The 24,223-nt window shown below is 35.6% G+C and overlaps 1 protein-coding gene across 10 annotated transcripts in view; it reads right to left on the reverse strand.

Annotated features, from left to right (window-relative positions):
- The window catches only part of ADGRL3 (adhesion G protein-coupled receptor L3), a 955,586-nt gene that overhangs the window by 60,007 nt on the left and 871,356 nt on the right, over positions 1-24,223 (reverse strand). For all 10 annotated transcript variants that reach the window (XM_044945849.2, XM_044945847.2, XM_044945844.2 and 7 more), the window contains one exon: positions 1,044-1,212. In XM_044945849.2, coding sequence (XP_044801784.1) covers positions 1,044-1,212 — 169 coding nt within the window. The remainder of the gene's footprint in view (positions 1-1,043; positions 1,213-24,223) is intronic.

Raw genomic sequence — 24,223 nt, forward strand, 5'->3', positions numbered from 1 at the left:
CACATAAGCCATTAAGTAGAGGAACTAGGATTCGGACACAGTCTTGGCTCAGGGGTCTATGTGATCAGAACTATAAAGACCACATTTTTAATTGAGTTAAAAAGTATAAGATGAGAAAATCAATGTTGAGATTAAAAAAAAGCAATGTAAGTGTTTAGTTGCTAAAATTAACTTTTAAAATGAGCACTTTAGGTCCTGGTAGATGTGAAAAATAATAAAAAATAGACCATTATAAAAATTAAATATTGCATTCTAATCATCAAAATCATAAATTTTAATAAAATATGCTTTTAAAGAAGTTCAGAGATCTTCAGGTTTCCCTGGTGTCTCAGACAGTAAAGAATCTGTGTGCAATGCAGGAGACCTGGGTTTAATTCCTGGGTCAGGAAGATCCCCTTGAAAAGGGAATGGCAAGTCACTCCAGTATTCTTGCTTGGAGAATCCCATGGACAGAGGAGCATGGTGGGCTAAAGTCCACAGGGTCACAAAGAGTTAGACATGACTGAGCAACTAACACACACATAGAGATATTTACTAAGTGTTTTACCATTCACTAAAATAATAAATGCTTTCTATCATAAATTATTTAATATTTATATTTCTTAGAATATACAACTAGTTTTTTTAAAAATAGAAAAATGTATATTTCCTATGCCATGCTATATAATATATGCATATGTATATTCTTTGCCTCCATACATCTTAGAACATCTACTTCCTAATATATAATTCCATGTGTCTGCCAATAATATGAAAGACAATAAGGTCAAATCTGTAAGAATATTATTTTTGTGCACTGTCTAAATCAAAATTTGATTCTGTCTTTTTGTTAACACATTCATCAACTTTTACAATTGCATTTTATGTCTGTTTTTCTCTTCTAATTATTATAAAAATGAAATTAACCAAATCATATATTTATTTTTTAGAGACAAAAGGATCAAGAATGATTTATATTACGGTGTTTTGTTATCATAGAATATATGCCATTTATTCTTTTTTTTGGTATGCCATTTGTTCCTGAACAGAGAATTCTAGCTTACCTTCTTTTGTAGGACACAATGGAAAATGAATATAAACATTCCCTGTAGAGAATTGAAAATGGTGAAGAGATACGCCATGATGACTGTGCTTTCATTAATATACATGAGTCCAAAGGCCCAGGTCAATCCTAATAGGCAGAGAAGAGCTATTGCACCTATAACCCATGACCTGCAAAGAGAAGAGAAAATTAAGAGTTATCAAATAGTTTGTCTTTAGTTAACATAGTCATATTGTATCAACAATACTGACACTGAAAAAAATGTTACGGTAAGTTTATTGACAGGAAATGTAAGACAGGTGGTATAAGTACTTCAAGATTTTAATGAGAACTTACAAGTTTTCAAGCTTGAGGAGATATACATGAATGAAAATGTTATGAACACAGAAATTCATTTAAGCAAAGCAGATTTGTACTATTAAACTATTCACGTATTTGCAGCACATATGTGAATGATATGGAGATGTAGTTATGGTTAATGGCAAGGGGGGAACTTCTGTAAAGTTATGTTAGTCTCCACTGGTCTCATTGGTATGATAACATTTATTTGACTAGACTCTTTCCATTAGTGCTTCACCTGATACACTTTTACCCCATTTTTCCAAATTTCCTCTTTTTCCATAAAAAATTTAATGTGTACTGATAAAAACAGAAGGAACCAATATATGGAACACATATAAATTTCTGTCTGATTCTGTAGTTATGTAGAACAAATGTGATATAAGGTAGATGGAAAAAAAAATAGTTTCCCTCTAGATCACCATCTACTCTTTCAGCCTTTGGATTGCTGTCTTCTGGGTTATGTTGGACTAGACTTTGGAAATCAGGCAATTGGCAGCTTTGTTGAAAAGAAGCCCAAAGGCTCAGGACACCTTCATGTCTTTGAAGTGTCTGTAAATTCATGGGAGAAAATGAAGTTGAAAATGGGATGGAGAGGTATGAACAAAGTAGTCCAGAACGGAAGACAAATTCTCACTCTCACTCCATTCCCTTAGTTTCCTCCAAGCTGCCATTCACAATACTAGTAAATGGGTGACAAAAGTTCATATATTTGTGGTTATGTATTCACTATCAACATAAAATAAATCTTTCCAATAGATAGGAATCCAATAATTGAAAATGTAATATTCTCAACTTCTATGTACATATGATAGGACCAAAACAGTCTAGATTTCTATAGTCTTAGCCCATCCTTTCCTTTCCCAGTATACCTTCCTGAACATGGTAAACTAATATTTCTTTTCAGCAGACTACTATCCTCTATTTACATTGTCTAAGAAATGAATATTTACAGGGATTGAAACTTTGCAAAACAAAGGATGGAAAATTGCATATATTTACTATAATCTGAAGCTGGGTTTAATAAATTTTCAGAGAGAACTACATTTTAAGAAAGATATGTCCCGAGTAGTTAAATATTATTAAAGTCTTATTAAAGTTAATCTCAAATATTTACCATTTTCCTTCTATAACCATCAGCCACTATATTCCAGATGGAAACATCCACTAAATTTAATGTGCTTAATTAAAAAATTAATAATCTTGAATAAAGAATCCCTAAAGGAAGTTTGCCATGCCACAAACATGTATGTGACATGTTTGTATATACAAATTAGAAAACATCTTAGAAGTTAATATCTTGTTTCAAAAGCAGATTCAGAAGTATGAGAACTTTCAAGATAAAGCTCTCAGTTTTTTACAGATATTGGAAAAAGGAAAAATGGGAAGAGTTGCCATTAAACCAAGACAAAATTGTTATTCAGCTTTAGAAATAAAATGATAGGATAAAATATTCAAGTCAGCTATCCACTAGAAAACACATAATGGGCTCAAGTGTTAATGATATAAAACAGTGATGAGCCCAAATTCTAAAGAAAAAAGAAGTAAGAGCATGAAGAAGTAAGTGAAATGGTACTGGAGAAAATGAAAACAAAGGACTCTTCACCAGAAGAACAAACTGAAAGTCTACAGCAAGATCACCGAAAGGTTGCCAATCTTGTTTATTGCTGCAGGACATAGAATTTTAATATGTACAAAGGAGAAAAAGCCCAAATCTTAACATTTACATTTATTTTTATTAGATTAGTACAGACTTGTAGCTTTGTTTCAGAAGCTTAAAAGATATGATCAATAATCAAGATATGTGTCAAATTCGAAAGAGATTATTTTGCAATGCAAGATTTAATTTTTGAAGGAGGTATTTCCCCTTCTTTTGGATATTTAGCCTAAGAACTTCATTAGTATCATTTGTAACTTGGTAGTTTCATGTCCAGAAAATCATTTGAAGAAATAACACTAAATCATGAAATAGTTTTAGATGAATGATGTCCGAACAAGCAACAGAAATGACGACATATGCAGCACAGAGGAGCACATCACAATGAAAGGAGAAAGCTAATAAAAGCAAAACAAGTCTGTACCACACGAAGTTGCTATTACTGTGGCACTAAGTTCAGGTGACATCCAATTAAAGGAGGTGAAGCAGAATTTTTCTGGCAATACACCTGCAGCATATTTATTCTGCAGAGAAGTTGTATGCCTGATTATTTTCCTGCACAGTTTGCTCTTCTGCCTCAATGTGAATGACAGAAGTTCTAATGATTTTTCAGTACTGATCTGACAGCTGGTTCATGGGACCACACTGATAAATGGAATTTATCAGCCATTCAGGTCATTCTTACTTGATGAAGGGTCTGTTATCCTCATAGCTAAAGAATGCATAGACATAAAGACAAGAACACCAACATTAGCATTTTATGACAAAGAATTTCATATGAAAAATATTCTCCTGGTTCCCAAAGGCCTCTGTCGCCCACCTCCCTAGAAGGCATCATTATCTTCCCTTTATATCCAGAAGGTAAATCCTAAAATGACCATGAGAACCTAAATAACAAGGAACAAAATCAATTTTACAATACTGTAATATCCCTTATGAGACTAAAAAATTCCATTTTTTTTTTCATCATGTGCACATATTACTTGTGACTTGACAGAGACATTTATTTCTAAGAGACCACATTTCTCTAGAGAATGAGAAATCTTATGAGCACCCTGGAAAAGGCTTGGGGGCATACTTAAAATGACAGATTTCATGTCATCTAAAGGTCTCCTTATTCTATAATATTACTAGGTGAGATTACTTAATTATGGACAGTACACTTCTGAGTAATTTTAACTTGCAGATGATTGACCTGAGTTAAATCAGAACATTATAGCCCATTGAAAATAATCAACAAGACTATTTTAAAATTATTTCTGATGGTGCACTGAGAAAAATTTTTGAACAATCTTTTGTAGTAATAGGAGCAAACAGATAGCACCTGTCCATCATCACTTGTATGTACTATTTAGTATCATCCACATAAAATGACATCCAAGCACCAAATTAGTAGAGATTAGTTAGGGGATATTTTGGATTTTTTTTTTTTTTTTTAACATAGTTGCTTCTCAGTGAATTGTGACAGGACTGAAAAGAAACAGAAAGCTTGATCCTCTATTCTCTTACCTCTTGCCAGAGGCAATGGTTTCTGATATCATGCATACAAAGTAAAGCTCTTAGAAAGGCTCCAACTGTGATGCATTTTGAACAAAGCGAACCACAGATAAAAAAATCTCACTCTCCAGGGTGATAAGAGTAAAGAACAGAGTGACAGCCTGGGATTTGAAGCCAGTTTGCCTGAGGTTTACATCCTAATTTAGTCACTTACTAGCTATTTGATATTAGGCAAAAATTATTAATAAATTACCTGAGGTTGTGTCAATTTTTACATCTATAAAATGGTGATAATTATAATGTAAGTTTCCTGTGATAATGAAATGATACATTATGTATCAAGTGCTCAGAATAGTACCTGACACATTGTTTGATAAATTCCCCATAGTTACTATTAGAATATTTTCATTCTTAAAATACAGAATTTCTTACCACCCCAAAGAATATAATAGAAAATAATAAATGTTGAACAGTTAAATTCATTTGATGATGCTTCAGGAGTAAATATTATGCTGTAAAATAGATGTGGTGAAAATAAGTTTGGAGATGGAGCAGGGAGTGACTAACTATAATGTCTAATATGGAGTTACTGGCCACATGGGTTTATTTATATTTAAATTTAAATTAATTAAAAGGAGTTTAACATTCATTTCCTTTGGTCACAATAGTTACATTACAAATACTTAGAAACTTCAATAGCTACCATATTGAACACGGCAGTTCTAGAACATTTCTGTCATCACAGAAAGTTCTATTGGACAGTGCTGAACTAGAAGAGTCAAAGAGAGTTTTTAGCAAGGAAATGAAATTCTAAAATATTTAAATAATGCCATGGATATGTAAAAAGATAAAGAGAAGAATTTCTAAGAATCAATCATATTTAACACTTGTAAATTGTGCCTAAAAAGAAAATCCTGTGCTTATATTAATATTGAAAACTTACAGAAGATAATAGCATGATATTTATTCTACTATATGCATCCCCATGGTATCAATATTTTCCATCTATGATGCTAAATTTGTGATTAGAATGACTCTATTTTAATTTATAAAGTACAATATAGGTAAAGAAAGTTACAGAGGTTAACATGTAGGGATACCTACAAAAGGGCTATACAAAATTATATTAAGCTACTTAAATGTTTCAAAAACAATATACAGTTGATTCTCTTTGCTGTACAGCAGATGCTAACACAACATTGTAAAGCAACTATGGGTCACTAAAAATGTTATACACACACACACACACACATATATATATATACATATATAGAACTTGAACTATAATTGCTAGAGTGAGACGTCTGCCTTAATGAGAAATACCAAAAGAGAGAGATATCAGGGTGCTATTCTGTGATTTTTGTTGGCAACTCTGGGGATCAGCTGCTTGCTATACTCAGTAGCAAAGACTGCAATTCCAATTCCAATTTTACTTAGAGTTCTCTACACACAAAATGCAGAAAAATTATACCACAGAAATTCTTGAACTGTTCAGAAAGTTCTAGGACCCACAACAGACTTCCCAAACTGGGGATCCGGCAAAGGGACGGAGAACCCCTAGGGAATTTGACTATGGAGGCCAGTGGGATTTGATTATAGAACTTACACAGGATCAGAGAAACAGACTCTTGGAGGGCACAAACAAAACCTTGTACACACAGGAGCCAGGAGAAAGGAGCAGTGTCCCCACAAGAGACTGAGTCAGACTTGCCTGTGAGTGTCCAGGAGTCTCCAGTGGGGGCATGGGTTAACAGTTTGGCATTAAGCCGAACAACAGGGAGGGAACACAGCCCTACCCATTAACAGAAAATTAGATTAATGATTTACTGAGCAAATTCATCAGAGGGCAGACAAAATGAAAAACAGTCACAGAAAACTAACCAAACTGATCACAAGGACCACATTGCCTAATTCAATGAAACTTGAGCCACACCATGTAGGGCCACCCAAGATGGATGTGTCATGGTGGAGAGTTCTGATAAAATGTGGTCCACTGGAGAAGGGAATTGGCAAACCACTTCAGTATTCTTGCCTTGAGAGCTCCATGAACAGTATCAAAAGGCAAAAAGATAGGGCACTGAAAGATGAACTCCCCAGGTCAGTAAGTGCCCAATATGTTACTGGAGATCAGAGAAATAACTCCAGAAAGAAGGAAGAAACAGAGCCAAAGTGGAAATAATGCCCAGTTGTGGATGGAACTGGTGATGGAAGTAAAAGTCCGATGCAGTAAAGAACAATATTACATAGGAACCCAGATTGTTAGGTCTATGAATCAAGATAAATTGGAAGTGGTCAAAATAGGAACCCAGATTGTTAGGTCTATGAATCAAGATAAATTGGAAGTGGTCAAATAGGAGATGACAAGAGTGAACACTGACATTTTAGGAATCAGTGAACTAAAATGGACTGGAATGGGCAAATTTAATTCAGATCATTATATCTTCTACTGTGGGCAAGAATCCCTTAGAAGAAATGAAGTAGCCCCCATAGTCAATAAAAGAGTCTGAAATTCAGCAGTTGGGTGCAATCTCAAAAATGACAGAATGATCTCTGTTCGTTCCAAGGCAAAACAGTCAATATAACAGTAATCCACGATGCCCCAACAACTAATGCAGAATAAGCTGAAGTTGAATGGCTCTATGAACTCCTAAAGAACTTCTAGAACTAACACCAAAAAAAAAGATATCCTTTTCATCATAGGGGACTAGAATGCAAAAGTAGGAAAACAAGAGATACCTGGAGTAACAGGCAAGTTTGCAGTTGGAGTACAAAATGAAGCAGGGCAAAGGCTAACAGAATTTTACTAAGAGAATGCACTGAGCATAGCAAACACCCTCTTTCAACAACACAAGAGATGACTCCACACATGGACATCACGAGATGGTCAATACTGAAATCAGATTGATTATATCCTTTGCAGCCAAAGATAGAGAGGCTCTATACAGTCAGTAAAAACAAGACTGGGAGCTGACTGTGGCTCAGACCATGAACTCCTTATTGCCTAATTCAGACTTAAATTGAAGAAAGTAGAGAAAACCACTAGACCATTTAGGCATGACCTAAATCAAATCCCTTACGATTATACAGTGGAAGTGACAAATCGATTCAAGGGATTAGATCTGATAGACAGAGGGCCTGAAGAACTACAGAAAGAGGTTCCTGACACTGTACAGGTGGTGGTATCAAGACCATTCCCAAGAAAAAGAAATTCAAAAAGGTAAAATGGTTGTCTGAGGAGACCTAACAAATAGCTGAGAAAAGAAGAACAGCCAAAGCAAAGGAGGAAAGGAAAGATATACCCATTTGAATGCAGAGAGCTCTTCAAGAAAATTAGAGATACCAAATGAACATTTCATGCAAAGATGGGCACACTAAAGGACAAAAATGGTATGGATCTAACAGAAGCATAAGATATTAAGAAACGGTGGCAAGAATACACAGAAGAACTGCACAAAAAAAGATCTTCCTGACCCAGATAACCACAATGGTGTTATCACTCACCTACAGCCAGACACCCTAGAGTCCGAAGTCAAGTGGGCCTTAGGAAGCATCACTACGAGAAAAGCTACTGGAGGTGATGGAATTCCAGTTGAGCTATTTCAAGTCTTAAAAGATGATGCTGTTAAAGTGCTGCACTCAATATGTCAGCAAATTTGGAAAACTCAGCAGTGGCCACAGGACTGGAAAAGGTCAGGTGTCATTCCAATACCAAAGAAAGGCAATGGTAAAAGAATGTTCAAATGACCACACAACTGCACTCATCTCCCACGACAGCAAAGTAACGCTGAAAATTCTCAATGAGGCTTCAACAGTATATGAACCGAGAACTATCAGATGTTCAAGTTGGATTTAGAAAAGGCAGAAGAACCAGAGATCAAAATGCCAACATCCATTGTATCACAGAAAAAGCCAGAGAGTTCCAGAAAGATTTACTTCTGCTTTATTGACTATGCCAAAGTCTTTTACTATATGGATTGCAACAAATATTGGAAAATTCTTAAAGAGATTAGAATACCAGACCTCCTTACCTGCCTTCTGAGAAATGTGTATGCAGGTCAAGAAGCAACAGAACCCAGATGTGGAACAACAGAACAGTTCCAAATTGGGAAAGGAGTACATCAAGGCTATATATTGTCACTCTGCTTATTTAACTTATATGTAGAGGACATCATGAGAAATGCTGGGCTGGATGAAGCATAAGCTGGAATCAAGATTGCCGGGAGAAATATCAATAACCTCAGATATGGCGATAACACCACCCTTATGGCAGAAACCGAAGATGAACTTAAGAGCCTCTTGATGAAAGTGAAAGAGGAGAGTGAAAAAGCTGGCTTAAAATTCAACATTCAAAAAAATGAGGATCATAGCATTGGTCCCATAACTTAATGGCAAATAGACGGGGAAAGTAGGGAAACAGTGAGAGACTATTTTCTTGGGCTCCAAAGTCACTGCAGATGGTGACTGCAGCCATGAAATTAAAAGATGCTTGCTCCTTGGAAGAAAAGTTATGACAATTGTAGACAGCATATTAAAAGCAGAGACATTACTTTGCCAAGAAAGGCCCATCAATTTAAAACTATGTTTTTCCAGAAGTCATGTATGGATGTGAGAGTTGGACTATAAAGAAAGCTGAGTGCCAAATAATTTATGCTTTTGAACTGTGGTGTTGGAGAAGATGCTTGAGAGTCTCTTGGACAGCAAGGAAATCAAACCAGTGAATTCTAAGGGAAATCGGTCCTGAATATTCATTGGAAGGACTGATGCTAAAGCTGAAACTCCAATACTCTGGCCACCTGATGTGAAGAACTGACTCCTTGGAAAAGACCTTGATGCTGGGAAAGACTGAAGGCAGGAGAAGGGGATGACAGAGGATGAGATGGTTGGATGGCATCACTGACTCAATGGACATGAGTTTGAGCAAGCTCCAGGAGCTGGTGATGGACAGGTAAGCCTGGAGTGATCCAGTCCTTGGTTTTGCAGAGTCGGACAGGACTGAGTGACTGAACTGAACTGACGGCAATGGGTTGAATTCATGGGAATATGAACATAGGTGAACTGTGACATTTCTGGGTCTTGGCAATTAAAAGATTGGAACTGGGCTTCCCTGGACCTTTTTATCCTTCTCTTTTCCTAGGAGACATTGATAGTACAGCCTCAGATCTAAAAGGAAGGCTGTTTATTGATGGGGAGCTACCTTTTAGATTTAGATCACCTATTTCTATACTCTAATGTAACTTTAAGCTACTGTAATTTAGAGTAATTTTTATTGTGGCTTAGCCTGTGCAATAATTACTGAAGCAGGTTTTAGCTATAAGAATCCCTAGTTCACATGCAATATCGGAGAAGGCAACGGCACCCCACTCCAGTACTCTTGCCTGGAGAATCCCAGGGACAGGGGAGCCTGGTGGGCTGCAGTCCATGGGGTCGCACAGAGTCGGACACGACTGAAGCACCTTAGCAGCAGCAGCAGCAATTCACATGCAATATAGAAATTCATGCTAATGACAAAGAACTATTCATTAATTTTACCTCCAGAATGACATGAATAATATACAATAGTTTAAAATCTAAATATCACTAAACTTTATCTATGTCAGTTATTTTCCATCATGTTGTCAGATATTCTACTGGCTTAAAGAATCTAGTTTCAGAATGTCTTTCCATCAAATCTAAATTAAATTGATGATAATATTGCCACATGTTATGGTGATAAAGATATATGCTATTGATTCACTTTTTATTAAAAAAATCTACATAGCTAGCTTCTAAAGTTGAATAATTTTCATTCTGATTCACCAATGAAAGTCCACTGATAGAAAAATTCATCCCAAGTTGTAAGACTGAAACAATTTTACTGTAATTATTTTAAGGTTTTATGAAAATATGGACACAAGGGCTTAAGATGTTCTTGGTGATGTTAAAAGGAACTTACAAGTTATCTTAGAATTTACAAGTTGTGACATGGAAAATGAAATAAAACATATTGTGTAGTTTTCAAGGTACAAATAAGAAAAAGATATACATTTTTCTTAGTAAGTACATTTTCCTTTTATCAGACATTTATCATTTTATCCTTACATCTAAAATTCAAAATTTTAAATATTAAGGTCATAATATTATCTTTAAGAGTGATCCTTAGAATAAAGTTCAGAATTTTTAGGGGCCTCTATGGTAGAGAATTTTTAGGGGTGCTAGTGGTAAAGAAAAGTGAAAAGTGAAGTCGCTCAGTCGTGTCTGACTCTTTGCGGCCCCATGGACTGTAGCCTACCAGGCTCCTCTATCCATAGGATTTTCCAGGCAAGAATGCTGAAGAGGGTTGCCATTTCCTTCTCCAGGAGATCTTCTCAACCCAGGGACTGAACCTGGGTCTCCTGCATTGTAGGCAGATTCTTTACCGTCTGAGCCACCAGGGAAGTCGCTCCTGCTAATGTAGGAGACATAAGACACATGGTTTCAATCCTGGGGTCGGGAAGATCCCCTGGATAAGGACATGGCAACCCACTCCAGTATTCTTGCCTGGATTAATAAATATTAAATAAATGACTAATAAAACTTTAATTATATTATCTCCCCAACTCAATGTTATACAAATTCTTATAACTCAGTACAATATGGTCAAAGAGCTGACTTATATATGAGAGACATTAGGAGCATCAATTATGAGAATGAAAAATGAATTAGTATATTAGACACAAACAGCAAAAAATTTATCACACTTTAGTATCTCCATCTATCAGATTTATAAAATGAATTAGTAGGTTTATAAAAATGAATTTATGAAAATTTATAAAAATGAATTGGTAGTTTCCATGAAAATAAGATGCTTCCCCCCTGGTGGCTTAGACAGTAAAGAATCCTCCTGCAATGCAGGAGACATGGGTTCAATCCCTGGGTCTGGAAGATTTCCTGGAGAAGGAAATGGCAACCTACTCCAGTATTCTTGCCTGGGAAATCTCATGGACAAAGCAGCCTGGCAGGCTACAGTTCATGGGATTGTAAAGAGTTGGACATGACTGAGCAACTAAGCACAAACATACACATGCAATTAAAATATAAAATTTTGGAATCACATTGGAAGCAAATAAGATCATTGTATGATTATCAATATTAATCATGAAAGAGAGTGTATCTTAGTAACTGAAAGCACTGATTTGTGAATCAACCTGCTTGCACTTACATGAGCATTTTACAACATTGGGCACATTATTCATCTACTCTGACCCTCACAAGCTTCATCTTTGAAATGTGTATAAATATAGATCTTTGTTCATAGGGCTGTTGTGTGTATTAAATAAAAGTTCCAAAAAGCTCCTTTTATTTAAAATGCAAAAAATTACTCAACAACGTATAATTTTAATATACAAAAGTACCATACACATATTTGTTATTACATTTGCTGTTGTGTACTGACCTTCTGACCTCAAAAAAAGAGCTACAGGGAAAAAAGTGTTTTTCTTTTAAGTGTTTGGGAAATTCATATATTAACTAGAAATCCAAAGAGCAAGGGAGAATCACTGCCTTTTTCTGAAATCAATATCTAGATTGAGAAAGCTTCAGTCTATTTGATGTTTTATTCTGGATTTCTTTAGGCTTAGTATATGCTATGAAATTCTACATTTTCATTTGAACTGGGGTATATATCCAGATTCCTAATGAACATTAAAATAGAAACCAATAGTTCTTCGTATTACATGAGAAATCAAAATTTAATTGATAAATATATTGTATCTTCAGTGTCAAAAAGTACACTAATAACTGCAATATTTCACTAAACGTAACCCTTTGATCATCAAGTAAGACATAAACAAGATAAAGTTATATGTGAAATGTTCATGAAAATTCATTAAGATATCTGTTATAAAATTGAATTTCATAGTTTCTCGTGATTTTTTGAAAACTTGAGACTCTGAATAGGATAAAGTAAATGACAAACTATATAAAGAGAAGTTTGCGTTTCTTACTAATGATTTTTGTCTTGCAATCTATGAAAACTGTGGTTCTAGTATGTGATAGAAATATCTCAAGATCTTAAAATAATGGCAACAAATTGACATCTTTTATTTTTTAAAACTTACAGATAGAATCATGTTTCCTGGCTCATTATTTAAGGACCAATGTTTTGCAAGCTGATAAGCTAGATCATTAGAATGCAAGGACAGGAAGTACTTTAAAGGTACTTTAAAGGTATAACATACTTTCAAGGTTTCTTTTTTCAATTTAGAAGATATAAAAACTTTTAAGTAAAATGAGAGAAAAATTGATAACTTTTAGATATTCTTGCCAAATGTGTTTTGACACATTGAATTGTTATATCTTTCTCATACCATATGTTATCATCACCTCTCATTTCAACAACTTGCAACAGAAGCATTCATAATACCCTATCTGTGAATAAACACCTTATTATAAACTGCTTGTATGAACAACTAAAACATAAAAAAGTACAACTGTGTATTTTAAACATGTTGGCATTTACTAAAGATTCTAATAAATGGAACCAAGGCAGACCTTGAAACACAACAGGATACAGAGAAGTCTTATTTAATGTTGGTCAAGTGATGTAACTTTCATTAGGCCTAGTTTACTCACTTTCACAATGAATGACAGAATCTTGCATGCGTGCGTGCTCAGTCACTTCAGTTGTGTCAGACTCTCTGTGACCCCATAGATTGTAGCCCTCCAGGCTCCTCTGTCCATGGAATTCTCCAGTCAAGAATACTGGAGTGTCTTACTGTGATCTTTTTAGAATTGAATGCAACCAAGGAAAGAATAGTCTATGCCTCAACTAGTTTCTTGAATAGTGAGTAGACCTAGGTAATGACCCACAATCTCTACTGCTAGTCTGCTTCTAACACAGAAGCTCTGTGAGATGTTGTAGTCCCTAAATATATTTATAACTAGAAATCTGAATATAATCTTAAAATTATGTCAACAAGAAAACATTGAGAAATGGTATAGAAAATTTAAGCAAATATACACATAAATCAAACTTTAAAGATATACAAACTCCAAATACCAAAGTAACAGTTCTTAAATCAATCACACATTAGGCCAAAGGGCAACCTTAATAAAATACTAAGAATTAATATCAAACCAACTGCATTCTCTGATGCAGTGACATCAAATCTTGAAATCAATAACTTATAAAATATGCATATACATGAACAATTATCCATCTGCTGCTACATCTCCAAAGAAACCTCAAGACCCTGAATATTTTACAAATAAGTTCTATTTAATATTAAAACAACAAATAATCCTTTTTTCATATAGGTCAGGCCTAAATGAAAAAGAAGAAAAGTTTTATGAGACTACCATAACTTACTAGGTAGGTAAAATTTAAGAGAATAAAAGAATAAATAAGAATATTTTATTTAAAATCTTACTTAAAAATCCTAAATAAGCTATTAGATAGCAAAATCTAATGGTGCATAAACACCATGATCAATTATTGCATAATGGTGAAGAAGAACTTTAAAAACTGATTCTGAAATTTACATTGAAGAAAAATGAAAGTCTAAGAGAAGATAAAGTAATTTTGAAAGATGATCAAAATGGGAGGACTCATGCTACCAGATACTAAGCAAGGTTGGTAATAATGAAGTAATGGTAGAGAAATGAAGTCTATGTCCATGGAATAGAAGAGAGAACACAGAGATTTGGTTTGGGACAGTGTAGCAGCAAAAATCTTAAGGAAAAGGATGGATTATTTTGCAAACAATGTTGGAAATTTGGCTGATCATACTAGGAATACAACATGTCCTCCAAAGACCTCAAAATCACACACTACAGAGGAAAAGTTGATGGTTTAAATATATAATATTGTTCTCTGTAGTAAAACAAGAATCAACAGAGACATGACAAATGGAGAAGCTACATGCAATAACCGAAGTATTCAAATTTTATATTAGCAAGAAATGAGAAAGTTTACAGAAAGGCTCATTGAAAAAAAAAAAAGGAGGGGAAATGAAAATGATTTTAGGACGATTAAAAATAGAAACAAATGACCATAATCATTTTACTAATAGGGTTCCTGTAAGTATGAACTGAGATGTTGAATATTTATTGTTTTATTGCTTTAAGTTTTTATATATTACATTAATGAAAGTAACTGAGTGGAAGATCTGATAATTTTAGATATCTTTCTACAGCTAACTGAACAAGATGTTGTAAATTCAAAGAAGGCAGAAAAATGAGAAAAGTGCAATGATAATGACTATCACAAAGAAAACTTGCCATTTTTTTACTTCTTGACATATGTAATGTTAATATTCAATTATGTCAATATTTTTCACTGATATATTACTACTTTTTATACTCATGGCATGCTTGCTTTATCTCATAAACAGCCTGAAATTAAAGCTAAAACCGTTAATCTCAGTTCTGGAACTGAGAGGATTTTTGTGTTAGCATGTTTAAATGTCTGATTGAAAATATGAACTTCTATAAACAACATTTCTGAGTATTCTAGGATACATGCTCAAATATACATTTATAAAAGAGCCAGGGGACTTGGATGACAGATCTTTTAAAAATACATAATTGTATATAGTGGAAAAATCCAGCAACAATTGGGACTCAGCCAAGAGAAAATTAGATTAGGAAATTTTCAAGCGTGGACTGAACAGCTCAAGACACCTAACATTCCACTATACTGTCTGCACATTTTATTTACAAATCCAGTGATTTACTACACAGTCTTTTATTTAAAATAACTGTGACTTACATTGTTTCACTACTTCTTAATATGAGGTAAACTTATTAAAAACAAAGTAACCCTCCTATTAAAAAAGTACTCCTGAAAGTAGGAAAATGAGAAAAGCTGAAGTTTAAAAAAGTGTTTTTGCTTTAATGTTGTTCTTATTTAAATGAGAGGTATTCCCTTGGAATTAGGGGATACTGATATGCACCCAGAGTGTGCTAGTAAGTTTTTCAGCCTGATTGTGTAAACCATAATTTGTGATGATTAGTTTGCCTGTCAGTGATCATCTATAATAATAATAATAATATAATAATATCTTTAATCATAGAGCATTTCAGTCTCCTTTAATGAACTGGAATATAGTTAAATAGCCTGAGATGTGATTTTTAAGATTAAGTACCTTGATATTTTCTAGAATTTGAGGAGAAATGTATGTATCTAAGGCAGAGTGTAAGTAGTGTTTTCATCTATCTAGGGGGATTTTTCCATTCTATGGGTACAAAATCTATTATCTAAGATTATAAGTGACGGCAAAAAGATAGTAAATAATGAATGCGGACCACAAAAATGGTTCCAAGCTTGCTCCATCTAATTACTTAAAATGTATATGCATATCTTTTAATTCAATCCAAATTTCCACCATTTCCCTTGTTCTCCCCAAATTCCATCCTGTCCCTTGAAATTCAGAATCTAATATCAACAAATTCCCCTACATTCTAATATTCCATCCTGGGTGTGTTTTTGTCACCTTCATGCTTTAAGTGTTGTCTGCTGACAGTGCTTTCCCTGAAGACCACACAAACTCAAATATTGGTTTTCTCACAGCTCAGGCAGTAGAAGTAATACTGCCAAACCATGATTTTTATCTCTGTCAAAAACCCAGCTCCTCTGAGAGTCTTGCCATCAAATATCTACTACCACCATTTATTTCCTTTTTTTGTTTTGTTATATACTAGCATCTCCAGACATCTCATTTTTCTACCCCTCCACACTTTCACTATATATCCCCCCTTTTTGTATTCATCCTTTCCTGCTTGACCAGCCTAGATTCTATAACCTTTAACTTCTTGCATCTCCTCTCATCTTTAATGATTTGAAAAAATATGCAACCCTGAATAGATGAGTATTGAACAAACAACAAATGTCTAATAACATTTAACAATATCCAGAAGGTCAACTAAACTCCCCTATCAATGTGCTTTCCCCTACCCCATGAGGAATATTGAACATCTTCCTTGTACCTCAAACTTCCTTTTTATCCCAACATCTTCAGCTGAATATTGCCTCCTATTTACTTAAAGCAATCTGATAGTTGCAAATGCATTGGTGCACTGTCTGGACCTCACAATCCCTTGTACAGATCCTGACTTGATCCCTTATCTGCTGCACGCTTAGCTGATAAAGATTTGTGCCATGACCTGCAGATGACTGTTTTTGTGTACCAGAGCTACTAGGCCCATACAGCCAGAAGTGCCTGGGAGTCTACATTCCACTCTCACAACCCATCCCTTGCCCCTCAGCAAGACTGTAGTCAATTACTAACGGGTGTGAAATTATAGAATTCCAGTTCCTATGCCTTAACACTGGACAGTTCCAAAGTGTTATTTACACTCCAGAGCTCCCTTTGGAATCAGGGTCAGTCTGAGACTTCACCAGAATGACGACCTTGCATAGCTTCTTCCTATTATCTATCCTGCTTCCCCTTACTTTCTTATTGATTTCCTATTAAAGGAATCCCTTCATTAATTGTTTGTGCTGAATCCTTGGCTCAGACTCCACTTCTGGGAGAACTCAATCGAGACTACTGACAGAAACATCCTCACGTTTCTGAAACCAAATCTATAAACTACTTTCAACAGTACCCACTCACACTGTGTTCCCTCCTTTTATAATGAGAGAAATGCCTCTTTCTTATTATGGCAACATATCCACTCATTCTTATGCTTCTCAAGAACTGTGCTCCTTTGAGGATTGTTCTCTCCTGCTTTTTATGAATCATCTCCTTGTCTATAGGTTCAATCCCATCAGCAAACATACTTCAGTACTTTAAAAAACAAAACAAAACACCTTTTGATCCCACAGATTCTCCAAGAATCTTTGGTGTTATCTTTACTGAAAAATTTGTCAAGAGTTTTCTAAACATATAATTCATACAGGCTCACTTCTCATTTTCATAAAAGCCACTCTACTTAGGCACACATTCCTCTTAACTCCACAATGTCCTGTCATTGTCAAATCCCTTGTCAACTTTTCCATCTCATCATACTTGAGTACTCAGGAACATCCTATAGTTGATCATCCCCTTCTATTTTCTGGCTTCTATGACATAATTTTTTATTTACCATGTTGACTATACTTTCCGAGTCACCAAAGTGACTGTTTACCAAAACCACATCCTTCTTGGGTAACTTCATTCAGTAATTCACTTTAAATTCTAGGTACTCTGAAATCTCTATCTCTAATTCTAAGACCACTGTTACATTAAGATTCCTGAAAACTGCACTTTACTAACCTTATTTTTCAGCTCATTATTTAAAATATTAAAATAATCACAGGATTTTGAAGATGGGGTTCTTGAGTCATGTATTCCAGTCCATATTTGAATTTAAATCTTTAAGCATGTCTTCATTTTAAAATGATCCTTATGAAAAAACTCAAGTGAAGCACAGTTTATTTGTAGATGTACAATGTGATAGAATAAGGAATATATGGTAATAATTAGGAAATGGACTCAAACCAGATGGCCTATTGGAATACAAGGTTTGGCACTAACTATCTGTAAGGTCTCAAGGTAAGTTAATTATCCCTTTTGAAATCTCAAAGAGCTATTACGAAGATTAAATTTACACATGAAGAGGGTACAGAACTGTGCCTGATGTATAGCAAAACTTCAATACATAAGTATGTCTCATTATTTCGCTCACAGTTTCAAATAGACAAAACACATGATATCTTAAATTGATGTTGGATCAAATGCAACTATTAGGGCTGATTAAGGGCAGAACCACACAGTCAAAGTCTTTGGCATAGTCAATATAGCAGAAGTAGATGTTTTTCTAGAACTCTCTTGCCTTTTCAATGATCCAAAGGATGTAGGCAATTTGATCTCTGGTTCCTCTGCCTTTTCGAAATCCAACTTGAACATCTGGAAGTTCATAGTTCACCTACTGATGAAGCCTGGCTTGGAGAATTTTGAGCATTACTTTGCTAGCATGTGAGATGAGGGCAATTACGCGGGAGTTTGAACATTCTTTGGCATTGCCTTTCTTTGGGAATGGAATGAAAACTGACTTTTTCCAGTCCTGTGGCCACTGCTGAGTTTTCCAAATTTGCTGGCATATTGCATGCAGCACTTTCACAGCATCATCTTTCAGGATTTGAAATAGCTCAACAGGAATCCCATCACCTCCAGTACCTTTGTTCATAGTGTGGCTTCCTAAGGCACACTTGACTTCATGTTCCAGGATGTCTGGCTCTACGTTGGTGATCACATCATTGTGATTATCTGGGTTGTGAAGATCTTTATTGTATAGTTTTCTGGGTATTCTTTCAACCTCTTCTCAATATTTTCTGCTTCTGTTAGGTCCATACCATTTCTGTCCTTTGTTGTGCCCATCTTTGCATGAAATTTTCCATGGGTATCTCTAATTTTCTTGAAGAGATCTCTAGTCTTTTCTATTCTATTGTTTCTCTCTATTTCTTTGCATAGATCACTAAGGAAGGCTTTCTTATCTCTCCTTGCTATTCTTTGGAACTCTCCATTCAAATAGGTATATCTTTCATTTCCTACTTTGCTTTTCTCTTCTCTTCTATTCACAGCTATTTGTAAGGCCTCCTCAGACAACCATTTTGCCTTTTTGAATTTCTTTTCCTTGGGGATGGTCTTGATCCTTACTGCCTGTATGATCATGAACCTTCGTCCATAGTTCATCAGGTACTTTGTCTATCAGATCTAATCCCCTGAATCTATTTGTCACTTTCACTGTATAATTGTAAGGGATTTGATTTAGGCCACACCAGAATGGCCTAGTGGTTTTCCCTACTTTCTTCAATTTAAGTCTGAATTTGGCAATAAGGAGTTCATGATCTGAGCTACAGTCAGCTCCTGGTCTTGTGTTTGCTGACTGTATAGAACTTCTCCATCTTTGGCTGTAAAGAATATAATCAATTTGATTTCAGTACTGACCATCTGGTGATGTCCATGTGTAGAGTCTTCTCTTGTGTTGTTGGAAGAGGGTGTTTGCTATGACCACTGTGTTCTTTTGGCAAAACTCTATTAGGCTTTCCCCTGATTCATTTTGTACTCCAAAGCCAAATTTTGCCTGTTACTCTAGGTATTCCTTGACTTCCTACTTTTGCTTTCCAGTCCCCTATAATGAAAAGGACATCTTTTTGGGGTGTTAGTTCTAGAAGGTCTTGTAGGTTTTCATACAACCGTTCAACTTCAGCTTCTTCAGCATTACTAGTTGGGGCATAGACTTGGATTACTGTGACACTAAATGGTTTGCCTTGGAAACGAACAGAGATCATTCTGCTGTTTTTGAGATTGTATCCAAGTACTGCATTTCAGACTCTCTTGTTGACTATGAGGGCTACTCCATTTCTTATAAGGTATTCTTGCCCACAGTAGTAGATATAATGGTCATCTGAGTTAAATTAATCCATTACAGTCCATTTTAGTTTGCTGATTCCTAAAATGTCAATGTTCACTCTAGCCATCTCCTGTTTGACCACTTCCAATTTGCCTTGATTCATGGACCTAACTTTCCAGATTCCTATGCAATATTGCTCTTTACAGCATCATCTTTACTTCCATCACCAGGCACATCCACAACTGGATGTTCTTTTTTCTTTGGCTCCATCTCTTCATTCTTTCTGGAGTTATTTTTTCACTGATCTCCAGTAGCAAACTGGGCACCTACTGACCTGGGGAGTTCAGATGGGAATACCAGACCACCTGACCTGCCTCTTGAGAAACCTGTATGCAGATCAGGAAGCAACAGTTAGAACTGGACATGGAAAAACAGACTGGTTCCAAATTGAGAAAGGAGTATGTCAAAGCTGAATATTGTCACCCTGCTTATTTAACTTACATGCAGAGTACATCTTGAGAAACACTGGGCTGGAGGAAGCATAAGCTGGAATCAAGATTGCCTGGAGAAATATCAATAACCTCAGATATGCAGATGACATCACCCTTATGGCAGAAAGTGAATAGGAACTGAAGAGCCTCTTGATGAAAGTGAAAGAGGAGAGTGAAAAAGTTGGCTTAAAGCTCAACATTCAGAAAACTAAGATCATGACATCTGGTCCCATAACTTCATAGGAAATAGATGGGGAAACAGTGGAAACAGTGACAGATTTACTTTTCTTGGGTTCCAAAATCACTGCAGATGGTGATTGCGGCCATGAAATTAAAAGACGCTTGCTCTTTGGAAGAAAAGTTATGACCAATATAGACAGCATATTAAAAAGTGGAGACAGTACTTTGTCAACAAAGGTCTGTCTAGTCAGTGCTATGGTATTTCCAGTAGCTGCATGGATGTAAGAATTGGACAATAAAGAAAGCTGAGAGCCAAAGAATTGTTGCTCTTGAACTGTGGTGTTGGAGAAGACTCTTGAGAGTCCCTTGGACTGCAAGGAGATCCAATCAGTCCATCCTAAAGGAAATCAGTCCTGAATATTCATTGGAAGGTCTGAATCTGAAGCTGAAACTCCAACACTTTGGACACCTGATGCGAAGAACTGACTCATTTGAAAAGACCCTGATGCTGGGAAAGATTGAAGGCAGGAGGAGAAGGGGACAACAGAGGATGAGATGGTTGATAGCATCACCAACTCAATGGACATGAGTTTGAGTAAACTGAAGGGGTTGGCTATGGACAGGGAGGCCTGGTGTGCTGCAGTCCATGGGGTCGCAAAGAGTACAACATGACTGAGTGACTGAACTGAACTGAAGGGCAGAACCAGAGGGTTTAGGTCTTTTATTTCAGAATCTATGACTAAATTTTTACCTGCAGTATGTGACTCAAAATGCAATTCAATATTTAACTTAATATTACCTGTAAATTTTCTTTAAACATCTCCAAGAAACACTTTAAATATGGGTTGATTAGGATTTGCAAGTAAAAATGTCTTTGAGCCCAATAATATTTATGCAAAATTTCTCACAACAAATTTTTTAAATCGTAAGTTTTGGTCAACTTTCAGACAAATTTATAGGCTGATAATCATTGTAGTAAATAGAATTTTCAGTTTAAAATAATTTGTGTCATTTTGTGCTGTTCTGTGCTGAGTCACTCAGTCATGTCCGACTCTCTCAGAGTCACTTTATTGTTATATTAGGAGAAAATGTTATTACTAGTTGGTTCTGATTATAGCAACCAAGACAGCTCTTAAAAGCCACATAATTGTGACATCCATGAAATTTCATATATTTCATTCAGCCTTTAAGCAATCATAGTTTTCACTTTATATTTTAAAGAATTATGACCCTAAGTAATCACTGGTGCAAAAACTGACTTATATGTTTAAAAGAAAGATGATCTTTGTGGAAATAAATCAAAGTGACTCAAATCTCTTTATTTATATTTGAAATATATAGTTCCAAATCTATTATTTCCTTGTATAATTGTTTATAAGCTCAAAGTATATTAAATATATTACAAATTAATGAAAACACTTTAGGATAGAATTTGTGAGTTTAACCAACAGCAAGTAAGATTAAGTTTTACAATATAGAATTAAACAAGATAATGCCAAATACATGTACCTGTTTGGAAAGTGCACAGCAATTGCATTTTTAAAAAATGAACAAAAAAGATTAAAACAGTAAATTTCAACATTTTTAATTCCTAAATAATAAACAGATTCTTACATTAATTTCTTCTATGGTATAAATAAAAGCAAAGACTAGAATAAGTTCTATCTGTCAAAAAACTTGGGGATGAATGAACTGCAATAATATAATACTTCCATTTTCATAAGATTTACTTGAATTTTTATAATGTAGACATATCCACAGCAGACATTTAATAATAGATAATTAGACTTGAGAAAAAACTGGGGAACAATTATATCAAAGAAGTTCTTGCACTGTGGTGAAAGTTCTAGGGCCCACAGAATATTTCCCAATCTGGGGATCTGGCAAAGGGACTGAGAACCGAGGGAATTTGACTTTGAAGGACAGTGGGATTTGATTACAGGACTTCTACAGGACTGGAGAAACAGACTTTGGAGGGCACAAACAAAACCTTGTGTGTACCAGGACCCAGGAGAAAGGAGCAGTGACCCCACAAGAGACTGAGCCAGACTTGCCTGTGAGTGTCCAGGAGTCTCCAGCGGAGGCGTGGGTTGACAGTGGCCTGCATGGTGTAAGGGGCACTGAATACAGTAGTCCTGGGATAAGTCCTTTAAAAGGAGGTCATCATTACCTCCATTACTCCTAGTAGGGGAAATAACCCCACCCATCAATAGAAAATAGGATTAAAGATTTACCGAGCATGGCCCTGCCCATCTGAGCAAGACTCCAATTGCCCCACAGTCAGTCCTTCCCATCAGGAAGCTTTCATAAGCTTCTTGTCTTTATCCATCAGAGGGCAGACAGAATGAAAACTACAATTTGCAGAAAACTAACCAAACTGATCACATGGATTACAGGCTTGTCTAACTCAATGAATCTATGAGCCATGCTGTGTAGGGCCACCCAAGATGGACAGGGCATGGTGGAAAGTTCTGACAAAACGCAGTTCCTTGGAGAAGGGAATGGCAAAGCACTTCAGTATTATTGCCTTGAGAACCCATGAAGAGTATGAAAAGGCAGAAAGATATGACACAGAACAATGAACTCCCCAGGTTGGTAGGTGCCCAATATGCTACTAGACAAGAGCAGAGAAAATAGCTCCAGAAAGAATGAAGTGGCTGAGCCAAAGGGGAAACAATGTCCAGTTTTGGATGTGACTGGTGGTGGAAGAAAAGTCTGCTGCTATAAAAAACAGTATTTCATAGGAACCTGGGATGTTAGGTCTGTGAGTAAAGGTAAATTGGAAGTGTTGAAACAGGAGATGGTAAGAGTGAACACTGACATTTTAGGAATCAGTGAACTAAAATGAACGGGAGTGGGCAAATTTAATTCAGATGACCATTACACCTACTACTGTGGGCAAGAATCCCTTAGAAGAAATGGAGTAGGTCTCATAATCAACAAAAGATCCTGAAATGAAGTATTTGGGTGCAATCTCAAAAATGACAGAATGATCTCTATTCATTTCCAAGACAAATGATTCAGTATCACAGTAATCCAAGTCTATACCACAACCTCTAATGCTGAAGAAGCTGAAGTTGAACAGTTCTATGATGTCCTACAAAACCTTCTAGAACTAATACTAATACAAGATATCCTTTTCATCAAAGGGGACTGGAATGCAAATTAGGAAGTTAAGAGATACCTGGAGTAACAGACAAGTTTGGCCTTGGAATACAAAATGAAGCAGGGCAAAGGCTAACAGTTTAGCCAAGAGAATGTACTAGTTATAGCAAACACCCTCTTCCAACAACACAAGAGATGACTCTACACATGGACATCACCAGACAGTCAGTTCCAAAATCAGAATGATTATGTTCTTTATAGCCAAAGATGGAGAAGCTCTATATAGTCAGCAAAAACAATACTGTGAGCTGACTGTGGCTCAGATCATGAACTCCTTATTGCCAAATTCAGACTTAAATTGAAGAAAGTAGGGAAAACCACTAGGCCATTCAGTCATGACCTAAATCAAATCCATTATGATTAAACAGTGGAAGTAACAAACAGATTCAAAGGATTAGATCTAATAGACTGAGTGCCTGAAGTACTAAGGACAGAGGTTTGTAACATTGTATATAGAAGAGGCTTTTGATGATAGCACTCTTTTCTCTCTTTGCTTTTGCTTTTGAACACAATTGCTGAAGATAAGATGGTGGAAACTGAAGGAGACATTTCTGGACC

This window comes from Bubalus bubalis, chromosome 7 (assembly GCF_019923935.1).
Source record: "Bubalus bubalis isolate 160015118507 breed Murrah chromosome 7, NDDB_SH_1, whole genome shotgun sequence".
Taxonomy (NCBI): domain Eukaryota; kingdom Metazoa; phylum Chordata; class Mammalia; order Artiodactyla; family Bovidae; genus Bubalus; species Bubalus bubalis.